The 21,137-nt window shown below is 34.3% G+C and overlaps 1 protein-coding gene across 2 annotated transcripts in view; it reads right to left on the bottom strand.

Moving 5' to 3' along the window:
- The window catches only part of RMDN1 (regulator of microtubule dynamics 1), a 51,233-nt gene that overhangs the window by 6,420 nt on the left and 23,676 nt on the right, over positions 1 to 21,137 (bottom strand). For both annotated transcript variants that reach the window (XM_080800214.1, XM_080800213.1), the window contains exons 3-8: positions 20,337 to 20,433; positions 18,369 to 18,528; positions 7,987 to 8,076; positions 4,737 to 4,792; positions 3,141 to 3,228; positions 1,694 to 1,724 (exon numbers count right to left, since the gene is read on the bottom strand). In XM_080800214.1, coding sequence (XP_080656340.1) covers positions 1,694 to 1,724; positions 3,141 to 3,228; positions 4,737 to 4,792; positions 7,987 to 8,076; positions 18,369 to 18,528; positions 20,337 to 20,433 — 522 coding nt within the window. The remainder of the gene's footprint in view (positions 1 to 1,693; positions 1,725 to 3,140; positions 3,229 to 4,736; positions 4,793 to 7,986; positions 8,077 to 18,368; positions 18,529 to 20,336; positions 20,434 to 21,137) is intronic.

Genomic DNA, 21,137 nt, shown 5'->3' with positions numbered 1-21,137 from the left:
CAGATGTACACATTTTAAAGTGCTATGAGAAACCAAGGAGAAACTAACTCTCTAAGAAGTTACATCTGGGCTGCCTTGGCAGCTGAACAGGATTTTAACAGAAAAATAGAGAACATTCTTGGCCCAGGGAAAACTGAACAAAAAGCCTATGAAAGCATGGAACTGTCTCACTAACTTCATTAATTCTTTATAAAGATTCCTCTTATCAACTGGGACCTTCTATATTTAATGCATACTTTTCCCTGGATATAATTTATGGTTAACTCCATTTACTCCTTAACCCAAAATTGCTTTACTTCTTTAATCTGAACGTATTTATGAGGTGTTGTGTAGATGTACTTAAGGTTTCCTTAGGGTTCATCCATTCATCTGTTTAATATTCAGTCATTCAGCAAATTTAATAGCATTATGCTAAGCACTGAGGAAAACTGAGCAAAACAACAAAGTCCGCATCATCCCCATATTTAGTCTTCGACATGTAAACAATACTCACAACTCACACTACGGTGTGATAAGGGCTATGATGGGAGAAGTAACAGGTACTTAAGAGCCTAGGAGGAGCTTCTGAACCAGATATGGTCCATAAAAAAAGACCACCTGGAAGAACTGACCTACAGTGTTAAAACCTCAAGGATGACTGGAGTTACTGACCATGTTTTTCTTAACACCCCAAACCCTTAATTCACTAAGGCTCTATTTCTACTTTGCAGTTATGCTTCTAAATCCCTTTGAGGACATTTTATTCCCAGATTCATATTCATGATATAAAAACTACTATCACAAGAGGTTATCAGTAAAAGGCAGTAACAGAACAAACAAGAATATATTACTAACATGGTTTAACATTCAGACACCACTCTTCAGAAGAAATTTTAAAAAAAAAATGCTTTGCTATCCTAAAAGCATCTGAAGAAGTCCGTATGAGTAGGCTCACTAATACACAGGCTTTAATTTTCTTCTAATTTTACAGAAATAGAATTGCAGGGGGGTTTTTTTGGTGTATTTGGTAACATGTGCTTATGTCTTTTACTCTTCTAGTTTGTGCTACTAATATTAAAAAGGATGAACTTAGGATGGCTGATGTCAGTTTTGTACACTGGCCATTTCTTCAAAGCCAGAGTGACATGAAACTCTTCATAAAAGACGACAATATTTGCAACGAAGCAAAAACTGGCTTGGTTTAAAAACAAGATTTCTCATCTAAATGCTCTTTAAAGAGAAAGGGTAAATCTTAGGGGAAAAATTAAACTTTTTGTAATGTGACAGGTATTAACTAGACTTGATTTTATAATCACTTTACAACATGTGCAATTATTGAATCCTTACGCTGTACACCTGAAACTAATGTTAAATGTCAATTATACCTCAAAAAAATTTTTAACTAAACATTTAAATAACTTAATGATTTTAAATGGCTGTATAATCTTGAATAACAGTTAACTTGTCAAAGCCTCTTCTCAGAAAGTTGAATCATATCAAATAAAGGACCATTCCAGAACTGTAGTTCTAAACTCAGTAGCAGCCTACTTCTTACTCTGGTGATCTTTATAAAATAAAGACTAAAAACTGTTTGATAATGTTTAGTGCAAAGAGAAGATTATTAGAATAAGTAACATTTTTGTTTTAAAAATGCCTATTATAAAGCACTCATACAATTTTAACTGTATTAGTATATGAAATAGAAAAATGTTACCTTGCTCTGCCCTGTGAAAGTAGCCTAATGCCTGTTAAAAACACAAAGAGTCCAAATATAATGAAAACAATCAATATTTAAAAAAACATTTCTTCAAAGTCAGGAAGTAAATTAAAACATTAAAATAAAGGTCAACTCATCAACAGTGAAAGTTAACACAGCAAAACTGAACGTTATTAAATTGTCAGAGCACAGGTTACAGGAGATGGACAACTTCTAGTAATAACTTGATTGCTGTTTAGAACTTGTACCAAACCAGCATGAGGTGCAGAGAAGAAAGAACATTATCATATGCAACTCAGCTATTCTGATCCTTCTTAAGTCTTAACAGTCACTACCCGTAAAAACTTAGTAAAATCAAAAGCTAAATTTACTCAGTGATACATAGGTTGTACCAATAAACTTTTAAAAGTCCTTTATTGTTGAAATTCAAACATAAAATGTTATTGTGAGTCAAACTTTTTTGTCCCACTTAAGCTGTTTTATAATGTATGATTTCCTAGAAATATAACTGATTTGTTATAGTAGAGCCAACTGTACCTTTTTTCCTTACATTATTTTTAATAATACATATTCCCAACTGTGTTCTGATTATTCAGCTAAATATTTTTATTTATTTTTATTTTTTTATTTATTAAAGATTTTATTTATTTATTTGACAGACATCACAAGTAGGCTGAGAGGCAGGTAGAGAGAGAGAGGCGGAAGCAGGCCCCCTCTGAGCAGAGAGCCCAATGCGGGGCTCAATCCCAGAACCCTGGGATCATGACCTAAGCCAAAGGCAGAGGCTTTAACCCACTGAGCCATCCAGGCACCCCATCAGCTAAGTATTTTAATATCAAATTCTACACCATAGCCTGCCAGAAGAAAAAATAGCTCCTTGTCATGATACAAGTACTAAGCTTTTTCAGTGGCCTTATTTCCTTACTCTGAACATTTTAGTGGTGTAAGTTAGTGTTTGCCCAGAAATCCCTTTCAAATTTTATTTTCAACAAGAAAAGCAAAAGGCCTTGAAAATACGAGCATATAAGCCTTGCAACCCTGCTTTCTAAAAAAGTTACAAATTACTCTTCCTTTATCTATATAAATACACGATTTCCCAGGTAAATTACTGCTAATGTGTAGAACACATATCTAAAACTCATGCCGAGTAATAGCTGCTGAATTTATTCTATTTTATGACTTTTATATGGTTTAGATTTCAAACAGAAAACAATGGTAGATTTTAGGCATGAGCTATTACAGCTGACATTATACCAGAATCATCAGCCACTCACCTAAATAAAAAAAAAAAAACACTCACCAGTCATAGATTATAAAAGTATTAAGCACTGGATGGTTAGAAACATGCTCAAAGGCCTCACGGCTCAGAGCTGCAGATCTGGACACTGTAGAATGGCCTGCAGTTAAGAAATCAGTACTAACTTAACAAAGGAGAGCACACTACCTCCTCATAGGTGGAACTAGGAGGAGTTGCAAACAGCACTTTAGCAATTCTTCTCTGATACCAAGGCATTTCAGCAAATGTGTAACACCTATAGAGAAATAAAATAACAGACATCTCAGTTGCATCTTTTTTCCTCTTACAGAAAAACTAAGCATCTTAACAGATACAAAAATAGTTTTTTCTGTTGGTATGTTTAAACAATTTGCACTTTACATAACATCCAGTAGGTTAATATTCCCAATGAATTATCCAGAGACTGATTTATATTGATCCATCAATTAGGATGTGTTCTGTGATTAAATATAAGTAAGCAACAGTACTAGTAATGAAAATACAGTATTTGTTGTTCATCACTAAGTACTCACTCTGTTCCAGGTGCTCGGTGATTCTCTCTCATTTACTCCTTACAAGGAACTAAGTAAGTTAAGATCATTTTCCCTATTTTTTTAGGTAAGAAAAACTAATTCAGAGTAGTAAAAAAAAAAAAAAAAAAAAAAACCAACAAAACTAAACATATATATATATATGTATATATAAATATATATATATATGTATATATAAATAACAATGGCAATAAACAATTTAAGTCTGCCTACTGAAAAGAGTGAGGCAAATGATTAACATCCAAAGATCTTGACAACTTTCTGATACAGGTAGGGAAAAAAGTACTGCATCTTTGACTAAGGGTCTGAACTCCTGAGGGAGCAACTGTATCTCATTCATGGTACCTCCCTAGCACTGTCTAGCCATTATCATTAGTTCTCAGTAAGCATTTTGTTAGTTTAATATTGTCCTTTGTCCTGAAGGATATTTAACTCCTTTTTAAGAATCAGATACAGGAGGGTACCTGGGTGGCTCAGTGGGTTAAGCCTCTGCCTTCGGCTCAGGTCATGATCCCAGGGTCCTGAGATTAAGCCCTGCATCGGGCTCTCTGCTCAGCAGGGAGCCTGCTTCCTCCTCTCTCTCTCTCTGCCTGCCTCTCTGCCTACTTGTTATCTGTATGTCAAATAAATAAATAAAATCTTTAAAAAAAAAAATCAGATACAGGGCTGTCTACACCATTTATTTATGACAATAAAATACTCAGGTCTGCGAACTATTCCCAAAGAAAACAGCGGCAAACCTGTCTCAAGTTTGCCGCTCATACCAGCAAAATAATGCTATACACTAGACAAATGGAAAGATACTGAAAGTCAGATTATTTTATTCCTCAGATGAATCAGACTGTATTTGACAGACCTTGAAGATGCAAAGACCCTCTTAGGGCATCGAACTATATTGCTATATATAGTTTGATTAATCCAATTTCATTTTAAGCCTTGTAAGTAAAAACAGTCTTTCCTAACAAAAGGAATTTCAAAGTCTAGCAAAAATTTTAATGCCTTTTTCATTTTAACATATATTTCTAAATGATCTGAGTTACAATGGTTAACATGATCACAATCAAACTTAGTGACACATCACAACTACTAGTTAATATAATGAACTAAACACTCATGAATGCCAAATACTTTTAAATACTTTACATCTTGTATTATATACTACAAAATAAGATCACAGTAACTACCACTGAAATATTTAAAGAAATATTCTTACCAAATACCCATAAGGTGAATTGAGGTAGCATCTTTTGGGTTCAGTTCAATTGCTTTCTAACAAGAAATGAGAAAGTCAATCATATTTGTTTTCTAAACACAAATGAGTACTATGTTTGCTGAAAAAGTCATGATAAAAAAAATTTTTTTGGCAACCCTGCATTTCAGTTCTTCTATGATAATACCAATTTTCCCCCTCTTCCTTCTTCAATGTGTTTAAATTCATTTCAATACACTGTTGATGACTTGTATTAGAGTTAACTCTTACAAAGTTCAGCAACTAACAGGATTTATCAGTATGAGAAAACACATGAAATTTTTAAATGAATATGATTTTGAAAACTAATCTTTAGTTCTCAATGTTTCTTCTAGATTAGAGGAAAAATGAGGAGGTTCTTTTTTGCAAGTTCTACATGAATACTGGATTAAATGGTATTCTTTCCTAAAAGGAGAACAAAGTACTTAATACTTTTACAAAGTTTCTTCCTTCATCTATACTCAACAAAGGAAAAATAAATACTACTTATTTACAGAATTAGTAAAATAATTATGTACAATGTAATACATTGATAGTCTTCCTAATTTCAATTTACTATATTAAAGTCCTATGTGAATTAATATGAAGCATAAACTACAGAACAACTTTAAAGCAACTATTTCTCCCTTTATCCATTATTTTGTTGAAAGTCTCTGAGAAACATCTCAGATTAATGTTAATCCTATTAAAAATAAGAGATCCTTCTAAAAAAAAAACCTGAGACCTCCTATCTTGTGTTTTTCTGTAAACCCACATTTTCATTTCAGTCAGTAATATGTGAGATACACATTTTGAAGTATTTGTATTGGTTACCAGTACGGTCTCTGAAGCCAGACTACCAGGGTTCAGATAACAGCTCCAAGTTTTCACCTTGGCAAGTTCTCTCTTCTTGCCATGCCTGAGTTTGCTGTTTCATAGAACTGATAGAGTAATATACCTACATTATAGAGTTGTGCTAAATATTAAATGAGCAAGTAACAGGAGGTACTTAACACAGTAATATCTTCTATAACCAGCATAATTTTACTTTTCAAAAGTACCACTTAATTTATTACTGATGCTGATGAATGGTACAGTAGTAGAGGTAATAGCTAGAATAAGGCTAATAACAAAGTATGACTTAGCAGAAATCTTGCTTCATTAATACGAATAAAGAATCAGCACTGACTTTATTTTACTTTTCCATTAAACAGTGATATGATTCACAGCAAAATATGTCTTAAAATATATACAACTTATACACTAAGAAACCTTTCCTAATTAGAGTTCCACTAGAAAATTAAACCCTACAAAAAATTATATGAATAACTGTTTTCTCCAATCTACCAAGAATGGTACAGAGCTAGTACCATTCTAGATGCAAGGGAGAGAAGTTAATTCAGAACATGCAGTGGATGCCTTGGGGAATTTAATTTTCTTATGGGATGGGTTGAGAGGGACTACTCTCAAGCAAACACTTTCTTTTTTAATTCTTGCCATTAGTTTGTTTTCAGAACAATCCAAAGATAGGGGCACCTAGCTGGCTCAGTCAGAGGACCATGCTTGAGCCCCACGTTGGATGTAGAGATTACTTAAAATCTTAAAAAAACAACAAAAATAACCCAAAGATAGTAATTCCTTATGGCTTTAAATATAATAATGGAATTAGGAATAATAGTATAAATGATCTTTTTAGTATGTAAATACTAAATATTATCATTTTTAAAATATACTTAATACATACACATTTGAGGTCTGTAAAACATCGATTTTTTTTTTTTAAAGATTTTATTATTTATTGACAGAGGGAGAGGCAGACTCCCCGCTGAGCAGAGAGCCCAATGTGGAGCTCAATCCCAGGACCCTGGGATCATGAACTGAGCTGAAGGCAGATGCTTAACCAACTGAGCCACCCAGGTGCCCCAAAATACTGGTTTTTAAAAAATAATGTATAGCCTCTGTTTCCACTAATATATTTTCTTCAATTTTTTCATGATTTATATTGGAAGATATTTGTCATATATTCTACACACTATGGCACAATAACTCAGGTGATTTATTTAATGCCACTGAGCAAATTATGACATTTCACAGAATCTAAGATACCATGAAAATTACTACATATCATTTTTAATCTATCACTAAAAAGAAAAAAGCACTGCCTATTAAAAGATACCACTGATTATATAATGCAATGTGATTTCAAGGGTCTTACAATGTGAAAAAGTTGCATATTATTAAACTGAAAAATATGTATGTATATGCATACACACACGTACACGTGTGTGTGTATATATACTACTGATGCTAGAATAAAAGCTAGGTCTCCTGACTCCCAGTCCAATGTTCTTTTCTATTACCCACTGTGTAAAACAGGAATTGAGACTATTACCATAAAATTCAGAAAAGCTATTAGCTTATCTAGCATTCTTCCTATTAATGTTTCCATCATATTCTCTTCCTTTGTATTTTTGAGGTGGTCTAATGTATCAAAAGAGAAATAAATAAGCTGAATTTTTAGTGGCAGTTTTTCCAGAGTTTTTGTTTAGTTTTGTTTAGGACAATGAGGTAGTGTATATGGCACGTCATGAAATACACAAACTCCTGGAGAATATGTGACATCTAAGGAAGAACTTACTATAAAAGAAGTAACTTTAGGGGAAATATTAAAACATAAAATACACAGAGGTAATTATCATAAACAGTACTATTACTATTGGGAGTGGTTTGTCAGTTGGGTTTGATTTTATACCAGACCACACCTTGGGGTAGTCAGGACCTCATATAGTTCCCTCCCATATACTCTGGTCTTGGCCACATGACTTGTTTAGGTTCACAGGATATTACCAAGTGTGATGCAAAACAGAAGCTTGATAAAAGTTTGCACATTGGAATTTTATCTTGGAATGCGCATTCTTGGAAGCCAGCTACCATGCTGTAACGAAGCTGGAGCTAGACTACTAAATAATGCAATGGATAATGGAGAGAACCCATCATATAAGAGGCCATCTTGTACATTCTGTCCCAGCTGAAGACTGAGGTGAAGGCAGCCATCTGAATGACCTCAGCTACACCAAACAGACCAGAAGCACCACTACAGAGTTAACACACAAAACTTTGAGAAGTAAGCTGTCACTGCATTAGACCTCTAAGTTTTAGGTGGTTTGCTATACAGCAATAGATAAGTAAAACAAATTTATTTAAAAAGCTAATTACTTTTAAAATTCATCAGTACCTCAAAATGCTCCTTGATAATGTAGGCATTTGCAATTTTAGCCTTGATGCCTTCATAATCTCCAACATCACTAATACAGATTGCATACCACTAAAAACAGAAGAAAAAAACATGTAAGAATAATATAAGAATATAATATAATAATAATATTAGATAAAATAGATAAATTCTGATGCCAGAATAAAAGCTAGGTCTCCTGATAAATAAAAAAATAGATAAAATAGATAAAATAATATACTAATATTCCATTTAATACAAGGTAAAACTGAATATTTATTCCTCAGTAGTCATTCTCATTAAGCAAAAACTCAGAACCTTGAGATCAAGGTTGGGAATATATTAGGCTGTAAAAAAGTCTCAAGTTTTAAAAGATAGAAACCAGAGTATGTTCTCTGACCACAGTGAAACAAAAATATTTTAATAAAAGAAGGAAATCTGGATAATTCACAATTATGTGGAAATTAGAAAATTCCTAGGATAGCTTAGTTAGCTAAGTGTCCTACTCTTGGTTTCGGCTCAGGTCATGATATTGGGGTCATGAGACGAGATGAAGCCCTGCGTCCGGCTCTGTGCTCAACAGGGAGTCTGCTAGAGATTCTCTCTCTCCCTCACCCTTTGCCCCTTCCCCATATCTCTCACTCGCTCTCTAATAAACAAATCTTAAAAAAAAAAAAAAACAAAAAACCCTCACATTCCTAAATAACCAATGAGTCAAATAAATCACAAGGAAAATTTAAAAATCCCTTGAGAAGAACAAAAACAATATGACATAACAAAACTTAAGGGATTCAGCAAAGTTGTATTCAGAAGGAAACTTATGACTATAAATGGCTACCTTAAAGAAAGTTAATAGTCAATAACTTCACCTTAAGAAATTAGGAAAAGGGGGGCGCCTGGGTGGCTCAGTGGGTTAAGCCTCTGCTTTCAGCTCAGGTCATGATCTCAGGGTCTTGGGGATCAAGCCCTGCATCAGGCTCTCTGCTCAGTGGGGAGCCTGCTTCCCCCTCTCTCTCTGCCTGCCGCTCTGCCTACTTGTGATCTGTCTCTCTGTCAGATAAATAAAATCTTAAAAAAAAAAAAAAACTAAGAAAAGAGCAAACTAACCTTAAGTAAGCAGAAGGAATGGAATAGTAAAGATTAGAGTGGAAATAAATAAAATATAGGAAAAATGGAGAAGAGGAGCAAAACCAAATTAATTCTCTGAAAGGATCAACAAAATTTACAAGCCTTTAGCTAAACATAAAAAGAACAAAGAAAAATTAATAAAATGAGGACTCAAAGAATACATATATTATTACTAACCTCAGTAATAAATCTAGGAATAAAAAAGATTAAAAGGGAGTAGTAGCAACAACTGTATGGCAACACATTAAATGATCCACCAAACATGAAAAAATTCCTAGAAACAAGAAACAATTCAACTGACTTAAGAATAAACAAAAAATCTGACAAACAAATAATAAGTAATACTACGTAGTTAGTAATCAAATGAATTTCCAACAAAGCAAACACCAGGATCAGATGGCTTCACTGACAAATTCTACCAAATGATTAAAGAAAATTAACACCAAGTTTCTCTAAACTCTTCCAAAAAATAGGAAAACAATGAACATTTCTTAAGTATTTTCTGACACCAGTGTTACTGAAACCAAAACCATACAAAACATCACAATAAAAGAAAACAGAGTTGCAAAAACTCTCAATAAAATACTAATAAATTGAATTCAGCAGAACATTAAAAAGATCATTCACCACAATGAAGTGGGATTTATCCCTGGAATGCAAGAATAATTCAACATACATGAATCAATCAATGTGATCCATCACATTAATAGAAAAAAAAATCTTATGATCATTTTGATACAGAAAAAACATTAAGACAAAATTTGATATCCATTTATGGTAAGAACTCCCAATAAGTTGAATTAGAGACAGAAGGAACATATCTAAACAAAATAAAGACCACATGTGATAAATCCACAACTACCATCACACTCAATAATAAAAAGTTGAAAGTTCCTCTAAGACCAAGAATAAGACAAGGGTGCTGGTGCTCACTCTTACCACTCTTATTCAACACAGTACTTTAAGTCCACCTAGAGCAATCAGACAAGAAAAAAAAAATAAAAGGTATCAGATTTGGAAAGGAAGAGGTAAAAATGCCTCTATTTGCACATGACATGATTTTATACATAAGAAGTCCAAAAGACTCAACAAAAAAAGCCTTTTGATCAATGAATTCAGTAAAGCTGCAGGATATAAAATTAACATGCAAATATCAGTAGCAATTCTATAACCTAACAACAAATTTTCTGAAAAAGAAATAGTTCCCATTTATAAGAGGATCAAAATCAAATAGGAATAAATTTATATAAGAAGATGAAAGATCTCTACTCTGAAAACTTCAACATGATATTGAAAGAAATCAGATATAAGTAAATGGAAAGATAACCCACTTTCATGTACTGTAAGAATTAATATTGTTAAAACAGCAGTACTACCAAAAGCCATTTATAGACTCAATGCAATCCCTATCAAGATATCAAGGACAGGGGCGCCTGGGTGGCTCAGTGGGTTAAACCTCTGCCTCTGGCTCAGGTCATGGTCTCAGGGTTCTGGGATCAAGCCCCACATCAGGCTCTGTGTTCAGCAGGGATCCTGCTTCCCCCCCTCTCTGCTTGCCTCTCTCCCTACTTGTGATCTCTCTCTCTCTGTGTCAAATAAATAAAAAAATAAAATCTTTAAAAAAAAAAAGATATCAATGACATTTTTTTTTAAATATTTTATTTATTTGTCAGAGAGAGTGAGCACAAGCAGACAGAGAGGCAGGCAGAGGCAGAGGGAGAAGCAGACTCCCTGCCGAGCAAGGAGCCCGATGTGGGACTCGATCCCAGGACCCTGGGATCATGACCCGAGCCGAAGGCAGCCGCCCAACCAACTGAGCCACCCAGGCGTCCCGACACTTTTTACATAAGTAGAAGAAAACACCTAAAACTTAGAGAGAACCTGAGAATAGCCAAAGAAATCCTGAGAAAAAAGAACAAGCTAAACTACAAAGCTACACTCATTGAAACAGCATAGTATTGGCATAAAAACAAATAGACAAATGGAACAGAACTGAGAACCCAGAAATAAATCCAAGAATATACAGTCAGCTAATATTTGACAAGGGAGCTAAGAATATTCAATTGAGAAAGGGCAGACTACAAAAATGGCACTGGATTATTGGATATTCACATGTAAAGGAATAAACTAGACACATCTTATACCATTCACAAAAAGTAACTCAAAATGAGGTAAAGGCTTAAATTTAAGACCTGAAACTAGAAGAAAACAGGAATAAAGCCTCTTGACATGGGTCTTGGTAATGATTTTTTGGATATAACATCTAAAGCATAGGCAACGAAATAAAAAACAAGCGGGACTACATCAAGCTAAAAATCTTCAGCAAGTGAAAAGAAACCATCAACTAAATGAAAAGGCCTACCGAATGGGAGAAAATATTTGCAAACAATATATCTAATACAGGTTTAATACCTGAATTATAATTCATACAATTATATACAATTCAATAGCAAAAAACCAACACAATTTAAAAATGGGCAGAGAAATGTTCTAATAGACATTTCTCCAAAGAAGATATTAGAAACGCCAACAGAAGATGTACAACATCAATAGTCATTAAGGAAATGCAAATTAAAATAGCACTGAGGTATCACCTCACACCTGTTAGAATGTCCATCATCAAGAGATAAATGCTGGCATGGATTTGGACAAAGGGGAACCCTTATGTACTGTTGGGATTCTAAACTGGGATAGCCAATCCTCAAAAATTAAAAATACAATTACCATATGATCCAGCAATTCTACTTGTAATTTATAAAAAACAAAAAATGAAAATACCTACTTGAAAAAATACCTGCATCTCTATGTTCATAGCTCGTTTGCAATAGCTAAAATGGAAACAACTTAAGTACAGATCAACAAATGATGGACAAATTAGTTGTGCTGTGTGTATACGCACACATACACACACAATGAAATATTATTCAACCGTAAAAAATAAGGAAATCCTGCCATTTGCAACAACATAGAGGGACTCTGAAGACATTATGCTAGGTAAAATAAAAATATTGTATGATCTCATTTACATGTAGAATCTTTTTTTTTTTTTTAAAGATTTTATTTATTTGAGAGAGAGACAGTGAGAGAGAACATGAAAGGGATGAAGGTCAGAGGGAGCAGACTCCCCATGGAGCAGGGAGCCCTATGCGGGACTCGATCCCAGGAACCCGGGATCATGACCCGAGCCGAAGGCAGACACTTAACCAACTGAGCCACCCAGGCGCCCTACATACAGAATCTTAAAAAAAAAAAAAAATCGTAAGACTTGTGTTACCAGAGCTATAGAGAGCTGGGGGAGGAGGAACTGCAGGAAGGTGGTCAAGAGGTACAAACTTCCAGTTATAAGATAAATACAGTTGAACAACACAAATTTAAACCATGCAAGAGCCACTTATACACAGATTTCTTGTGAGAAATATAGTAATGTAAATCTATTGTCCTTTTCATTTCTTTTGGAATAGTCTCTTTTTTGTAACTTTATTGTAAGAATACAGTATGTAAGACATACAAAATATGTACTGATTATCTGTTATCAAAGCTTCCAGTCAACAGGTTATTACAGTTGTGTTTTGGAGGAGTCAAAAGTTCTATGTGGATTTTCAACTGCATAGGAATCAGCACCCGTCTCCCCATGTTGTTCAAGGGTGAATGGTATTATGGATGTAACGTACAATGTGAAGACTACAGCTAATACTGAAATATAATAGGAAAGTTCGTAAGAGAATAAACCCTAAGAGTTCTCATCATGAGGGAAAAAAAATTTTTTTCTTTCTTTCCTTTTTATCACATCTGTATTAGAAGATAGGCATCAGCTGAGCCTACTGTAGTAATCATTTCACAATACATGCAAACCAAACCATCATGCTGTATGCCTTAAACTTACAATAATGTATGTCAATTCTTTCCCAATAAAATCAGAGGAAAAAAAAAAGAGAACTAAAGAGTAGTATCTCTTATGATGCAGAATTCAACAAAATAATGGCAAGTTGAATTCAGCAGCAAATGAAAAGTATTACACAACATGACCACGTGGGATTTATCCCAAAATACAAGGGTGGATTACCATATGAAAATTAATGCAAGATACCACATTAATAGAATGAAGGGGGGATAAACCAACACGATCATCTCAGCAAACACAGAAAAAAGCATCTGACAAAAATCCAACACCCTTTCATGATAAAAACACTCAACAACTAGGAATGGAAGGGAACTTTCTCAATCGATAAAGAGCATTTATGGAAAACCCACAGCTAACATCATAGCAAATGGTGAAAGCCTAATAGCTACCCTCCTATAATCAGGGGCAAGACAAAGATACTCACTCTTGTCACTTCTACTCAACACTGTACTGAAGTTCTAGCCAGGGAAATTGAGCAAGATAAAGAAATATTAGGCGTCCAGATTGGAAAAGAAAAAAATCTATGGATAATTTATAAACATGTTGATAATACAGAAAAAAACTAAATAATCTACAAAACAACTAACAGAACTAATAAATGAGTTAAGCAAAGCTACAGGACATAAAATCAATATACATTAATATACAAGTATTAGTTACACTCCTATATGCTAGCAATAAATAATCTGAAAATGAAATTAAGAATTCCAATAGCATCAAAAAGAATAAAATACTTAAAGAATAAATTTAAATCCAAAAACGTATAAGACTTGAAGACTGAAAATTACAAAACAGTGTTGAAAGAAGAAAAAGATCTAAATAAATGGACAGACAACATGTATCTGTGGAGGAAGACACAATGCTGTTAGGATGGCAATACTCCTCAAACTAACCTACAGATTCAATATAATCCCTATCAAAAACCCAACTGGCTTCTTTGCAGAAATTTACAAGCTGATCCTAAAATATGTATGGAAACTGAAGGAACTCAGAATGGTCAAAACAATCTTGAAAAAGAAGAGCTAGGGGCACCTGGGTGGCTTAGTGGGTTAAAGCCTCTGCCTTCGGCTCAGGTCATGATCTCAGGGTCCTGGGATCGAGCCCCGCATCGGGCTCTCTGCTCAGAAGGGAGCCTGCTTCCTCCTCTATCTCTGCCTGCCTCTCTGCCTACTTGTGATCTCTGTCTGTCAAATAAATACATAAAATCTTTAAAAAAAAGAAAAAAAAAAGAAAAAGAAGAGCTAGAAGACTCACAGTTCCTTATTTCAAAACTTACCACAAAGCTATAGTAATCAAGACACTGTGATACTGGCACAAAGACAAGCAGGTCTACATTCAGACAAATGAAATTGAATTGAGAATTCAAAAATAAATAATACATTTATGTTCAACTGATTTTCATCAAAGATGAAAATGGAGAAGGAACAGTCTTTTCAACAAATGCTACTAGGACAACTATATATTTATATGCAAAAAAATGAATTTGAACTCCTATCTCGACCATGTATAAAAGCTAACTCTTTTAAGGATCAAAGACCTAAATATAAGAGCTAAAAAATACAGAACTCTTAGAAACTGACATAGATGAAAATCTGTGTTTTTTTAGATATGACACCAAAAGCACAAGCAATCAAAGAAAACTAAACTGGACTTCCTCAAAATTAAAAAAACTTGTGCATCAAAGCTCATCATCAAGAAAGTAAAAAGACAATCCACGGAATGGCAGAAAATACATGCAAATCATGTATCTAACCAGAGACTAAATGCCAGAAAATATTCTTAAAACTCAACAATAGGGACGCCTGGGTGGCTCAGTTGGTTAAGCAGCTGCCTTCGGCTCAGGTCATGGTCCCGGCGTCCTGGGATCGAGTCCCACATCGGGCTCCTTGCTCCGCAGGGAGCCTGCTTCTCCCTCTGTCACTCTGTCTGCCTGTGCTCGCTCTCGCTCTCTCTCTCTCTCTCTGACAAATAAATAAATAAAATCTTTAAAAAAAAAAAAAAAAAAGAAAGAAAAAAAAAACTCAACAATAAAAAGACAAACCTAGTTGAAAAAAACCTTGTTGAAAAAAACAAAGAATTTGAATAGACATTTCTTCAAAGAAGATATGCAAATTTCCAATAAGCACATGAAAAGATGCTCAATATAATTACTCATTAGGAAAACACAAATCAAAACCATACACTTCCCACCCACTAGTTTTAATTTTTTTTAATGGATAATTAAAAGTGTGACCAAAGATGTGGAGAAACTGGAACCCTCACACATTGCTAGTGGCAATGTAAAATGATATAGGTCCTTTGAAGAACAATTTGACAGTTCTTCCGAAAGAATTACATGGGGGCACCTGGGTGGCTCAGTTGGTTAAGCATCTGCCTTCAGCTCAGGTCATGATCTCAGGGTCGTGCAACTGAGCCCTGCATCAAGCTCCCTGTGCATTCAGCAGGGAGTCTGCTCACTTTCTCTTTCTGCCCCCCAAAATAAATAAATCTTTAAAAAAAAATAGAATTACATATGACCCAGCAAATCCATTCCTAGACAAATACTCAAAAGAACTAAAAACAGGTATTTAAAAAATACTTATACATGGATATATATTTATACTATAAACAATAGCCAAAAGTGTGGAAATAACCCAAATGTCCACCAACTAATCAATGGGTTAACAGAATATGGTATATCCATACAAAGGAATGTTATTCTTCCATAAAAAGGAATAAAATATTGAGGCATGCTATAATGTGGATGGACCTCAAAAACATGGTAAGTGAAAGATGTCTAAACACAAATGACCCCATACTGTATGATGCAATTTCTATGAAATATCCTGAGTAGGTAAAGCCATAGACACAACAAGCAGATTAGTGATTGTCAGGGGAATAAGAGGGAACAGAGAGTGACTATTTCATTGGACTTAATGGGTTTCCTTCTGGAGTGATAAAAATGTTCTGGAACTAGAGGTAATGATTGTACAACACTATAAATGTATTAAATGTCACTGTATTGTGCACTTATAAAATGGGTGATTTTATGCTGTGTGAATTTACCTCCATAAGAAAAGAAGTAAAAGCAAATGTTCACACAAAAACTTGTATACAAGTTATATACAATTGTATATAACAGCCAAAAAGTGGAAATACCCCAAATGTTCACCAGCTGATGGATAAACAAAACTGGTATATCCATACGATGGAATATGAAGTACTGTCACATGCTCAATATGGATGAACCCTGACAATATTATGCAAAGGGAAGGAAGCTAGACCATACAGGCCACCTATTGTAATTCCGTTTATATGAAATGTCTAGAATAGGAAAATTCATTGGGACATAAAGTAGATTAGTGCTTACCAGGGGACAGGTGCAGGGGAGAATTGGGATTAACTGGCAGAAGGTATAGGGTTTGTTTTGGGGATAACAGAAATATTATGGAATTAGTGCTGATGGCTGCACAACACAGGGAAAATGTGAAAAACCACTGAAGTATATGCATTACAATGATGAATTTTATATAATGTGAAGTACATAAGTAAAACTAAAAGCAAGACTTCATCACCTGTTTACATGTACATGTTAAATATAAAGACAGTTAAAAGTAAAAGGGCAGAATCGGAGAAAGACAACTATCATATGATCTCTTTGATATGAGGAAGTGGAGATGCAAAGTGGGGGGTTTGGGGGGAGGTAGGAAAAGAAAAAATGAAAGAAGATGGGATCGGGAGGGAGACAAACCATAAAAGACTCAATCTCAAAAAACAGACTGAGGGTTGCTGGGGGGAGGGGGGGGCGGGAGAGGGTGGTGGGGATATGGACATTGGGGAGGGTATGGGCTATGATGAGTGCTGTGAAAGGTGTAAACCTGGCAATTCACAGACCTGTACCCCCTGGGGATAAAAATACATTATATGTTTATTAAAATAAATAAATTAATTTTTAAAAAAGTGATTCCCAAATTAGTTTGGGAAACACTGGAATTAAACACAGTTAAACAAGAAAAAAAAAGTAAAAGGACAGAGAAGGATATAACATTAAGCAAAAGCAAACAGGAGTTGCTATGTTAGTATCAGACAAAGTGGAAGATAAAACCAAGAGTATTTCAAAAAATAAGGGGGATCATTTTACAGTAATAAAGAGGTTAATGCCATCAAGAAAATATAATAATCCTAAATGTTTATATTCCCAATAGAAACTTTAAACTGCATACTGCAAAAATTAATAAAACTGCAAAGAAACAGGGGCACCTGGGTGGTTCAATGAGTTAGGCCTCTGCCTTCAGCTCAGGTCATGATCTCAGGGTCCTGGGATAGAGCCCTGCATCTGGCTCTCTGCTCAGCAGAGAGCCTGCTTCCCCCTCTATCTCTGTCTGCCTCTCTGCCTACCTGTGATCTCTCTGTCAAATAAATAAATAAATAAAAATCTTAAAAAAAAAACAAACTGCAAAGAAACAGACAAACTTACAATTATACTTGGACATTTCAATGTGTCTCTAAATAATTTATAGAACAAGTAGATAGAAAATCATAAAAGATACAAAAGATGTGAACAACACCATCAACCAAACTGACCTGAATGACATTTATAAGATACTCCCAACAATAGCTGAATAAACATTCCTTTCATGTGCACAAAGAACACTTAACAAGATGGACCATATTCTGGGCCATAAAACAAATCTCAACAAATTTAAAGAATCCATATCTCTTTTATTTTTAATAAAAACCAGTATTAGTGGGGTGTTGAGGGAGACTGGCCCCTAAAGGGAGCATTTGGAAATGGGTGGAGATGAAATTTGGTTGTCACAATGACTTGGTAGATCTACTGAGGACAGTCCAACATCATAAAGTGATGACCTAATAACAAAATACCAATAATGTCCCATGTGTCTCCAGAGTGCCAACTGAAAAGCATCATTCTAAATCAGTTAGGAAATTCAAGAACTAGCAGAGTTACATGTGGAAGTTATACCAGCTCTTAGCTGTCCAACTGCTCTATTCTCACCTCTACATAAAAATATAATGTACTATATAAAATATACAAAATATATAATGTAAGGAAAATGAGTAAACATTTGTCAAATCCTTATATTACTAGGAAAAAAGACATAGGCAATTCATGAAACAACTAACACTTTTGTTTAAAAATAAGCATTCACAAAAGAAATTTATCAACACACTAATGAAGTTACAATAAATGTTCAAGAATACAAAGAAAAAAAACTACATCCTTTTGAAAAAATGTTATAAATTTCTTTAAAATAGACAGATTTTCTTTCGTCTGTAAATTAGGAATAATAAGTAAGTATAGACCAATGTACCTACCTCTCACATGGTAACAGTTGCATTACTTTAAGCCCCTCACCTTATGAGCTGCAAAACTGGATTCATTTTTTTCTAGTGCTCTTTTTGCATACTCTAGGGCTTCATAGATCAGGAGTTTTTTCTCCTCTTCTGAGGTCCCACTAAGCTGAGCTATATCACGTGATGCCCGTGCCAATCGCCACAGTAACTCTGCATCCTCACTAATTTGAAATAAATATAAAATAACCATTTTAGCTCATATTTAAAAACTGTTAAAAGTCACATCACTAATGAATACATGTAATGGTCTTTCAGGTCAGTGAAGATATAGCAGTATCAAAAGCCATTATTCATAATGTTGTATTTTCACATAAAAACTTTATTTGCTAAAATTTCCTATAAAATATCCAGTATTATACATAAATATTAACTCTCCTATATCATCTAAAATACTAACTTCCTGGGGCACCCGGGTGGCTCAGTCAGTTAAACGTCTGCCTTCGGCTCAGATCATAATCCCAGGGTCCTGGGATGCAGGCTCCCTGCTTCTCCCTCTTCTTCTGCTGCTCCCCAATCCCTGCTTGTGCTCTCACTCTCTCTCTCTCTCTCTCTCTCAAATGAATAAATAAAATCTGTAAATAAATAAATAAAATACTAACTTCCTTAGAATGAATTCTTTAAACATTTGCACTACAAAATTCAACATATAACTTAAGGCTTGAGACACTTCAGACAACTCACTAACTGGTTCAGATAGTACCATAAAATCCACAAACTTTGGAGAGCAGGTCATGCTCTACAAAACAAAACTGCTATATCCCTAGCCCCAAATATAGTAACTGGCACATAATAGGTGTATGGTAATTATGTGTTAATAAATAAATGACTGAACATAACAGAATCTCAAAATAAATCCTATGTTTGAATGTGTCATCCATGCCATGATGCATGGAAATATTTGAAGGGCACTAGTCTCCTTGAAGAATTTCCATAGGAATATACTTATATAAAATAAGAAATGGTTCATAAATAAAATAGTAATCACAATTAAGAGTTAGAAATATTTTTAAAAACATTAAAACTCCTTTTTACCCTTTTTATTAAATGTCTGCCTTTAAGCCCATTATATATTTAACAAAAAATGGTATTCACATAAAATTTTGAAACTAAAGGTAGCAATAGTGTATTTATAATTAAATAAAGATGGAGTAACTATCCTACAACTTACTTTTCAAGTAATTACTGAATTGTCTATAAAATGCCAAACATGACACTGCAAGTAACTAAGGGGAAAATGGAGAAGAAAAAGTGGATCTATAGACATTTAACAAGCAAAATTGATGGGTCATGAAGAGAGAACTGATCTTAGGAATCTAAAAAAGGTAACTGAAAATGACAACATTTTTAGTTTAGAATTAGGTAGATTTGTGATCTGGAAATGCCAATTTAGCCTCATTAAACCTATTTTATAGGGCAGAATCTCCTTCTACCTACATTTTCCCAAAAACTGACTGCACACTGATACTCTGGACTAATGTAATCTATATACTAAATCTATATACCATGTAATCTAATACTAAAAATAGAAAAAGAAGGTATTTTTAGTTTCTCTAAAAAACTGCTTCTAAAGTGATAAACACATACTATACAATGATGCCATACAAACATCCTAATTCATTTACATCTTATGTCAATAAGAAATTCACTTAAAAAATGAGAAATATACAACATAGATAACCATATATTCAACAACTACCTCATATGATCCAAAGCAAAATAACAAAATGGAAAAAATACCTCAATATTCCACTAAAATGAGTAAGGAGAATCACTTTTTCTAAATCGATGAGATACATGTGGCACTTGTGAATCATTTACTGTAAGAAACATACTATAAATTAAACTCTAAAAACTGTGCAGTAAAAACTTCAAAAATTATAAAAATTTCAAGCACTAGGAATCATTTTAATTGTTAAATAATATAAATTTTGAGGAAACTGCAAACCCAGGCTTATCATACATTGCCTACCTTTCCTTGTATTGGGTCAGCAACTGATAAAGTTTTTCTGTTTCTCCACTCTCATATAGGTAGTCTGCTTGCTCAAGAATTTCTTCAACTCTGAAGACTAAAAATGAAACAAAGACACAATAAAGTAGGCTTTCCCAAGCCAAACGGCAACAAATCTAAGAAACATTTTCATATATAAGCAAAAGAAATTAGATATAAAAATCACCTAAAAATAAGGATCAGAAATTCTGAAGAATCTAGACGTAAGTGTAGTAGAGATAAAGATGAAGCTGTCACAATAAGTGACTTATTGAAACCACAAAAATTTAAAAAATTAGAAAACTTATTGTGGAACTAACCAAATATGATACGTTTTCAAAAATGAAGAAGCAATTTCTTGTGAGGAATTTGCGGTACCCTTACCCTCCACACTTGTCTCTTTGTTGTTGTTGCTAAGTGTCATCCATTGCAGAAAATAACGATATAACCTCCATTTCCAGCACTGAAAATTATTAATTTTCAGGGACTGCACCATACTGTTTCACTAGATTCTCTTTATGACCTAACTTATCAGTGTTATGGAAAAAGAGTCAAATTTATCATTGAGGGGTGCCTGCGTGATTCAGTTGGTTAAGTGGCTGCCTTTGGCTCAGGTCATGATCTCAGGGTCCTGAGATCAAGCCCCATGTTGTCATGGTTGGGCTCCCCGCTCAGTGGGGAGTCTGCTTCTCCCCTCTCCCTCAATTCCCTTCCCCCCTCCCCACTCATGCAGGCACTCTCCCACTCTCTCACTCAAATAAGTAAAATCTTTAAAGAAAAATT

This window comes from Martes martes, assembly GCF_963455335.1.
Source record: "Martes martes genome assembly, chromosome: 4".
Lineage (NCBI taxonomy): Eukaryota > Metazoa > Chordata > Mammalia > Carnivora > Mustelidae > Martes > Martes martes.
The sequence above is the reverse complement of the archived record's forward strand: the minus strand, read 5'-3'. Positions and strand labels throughout refer to the sequence as shown.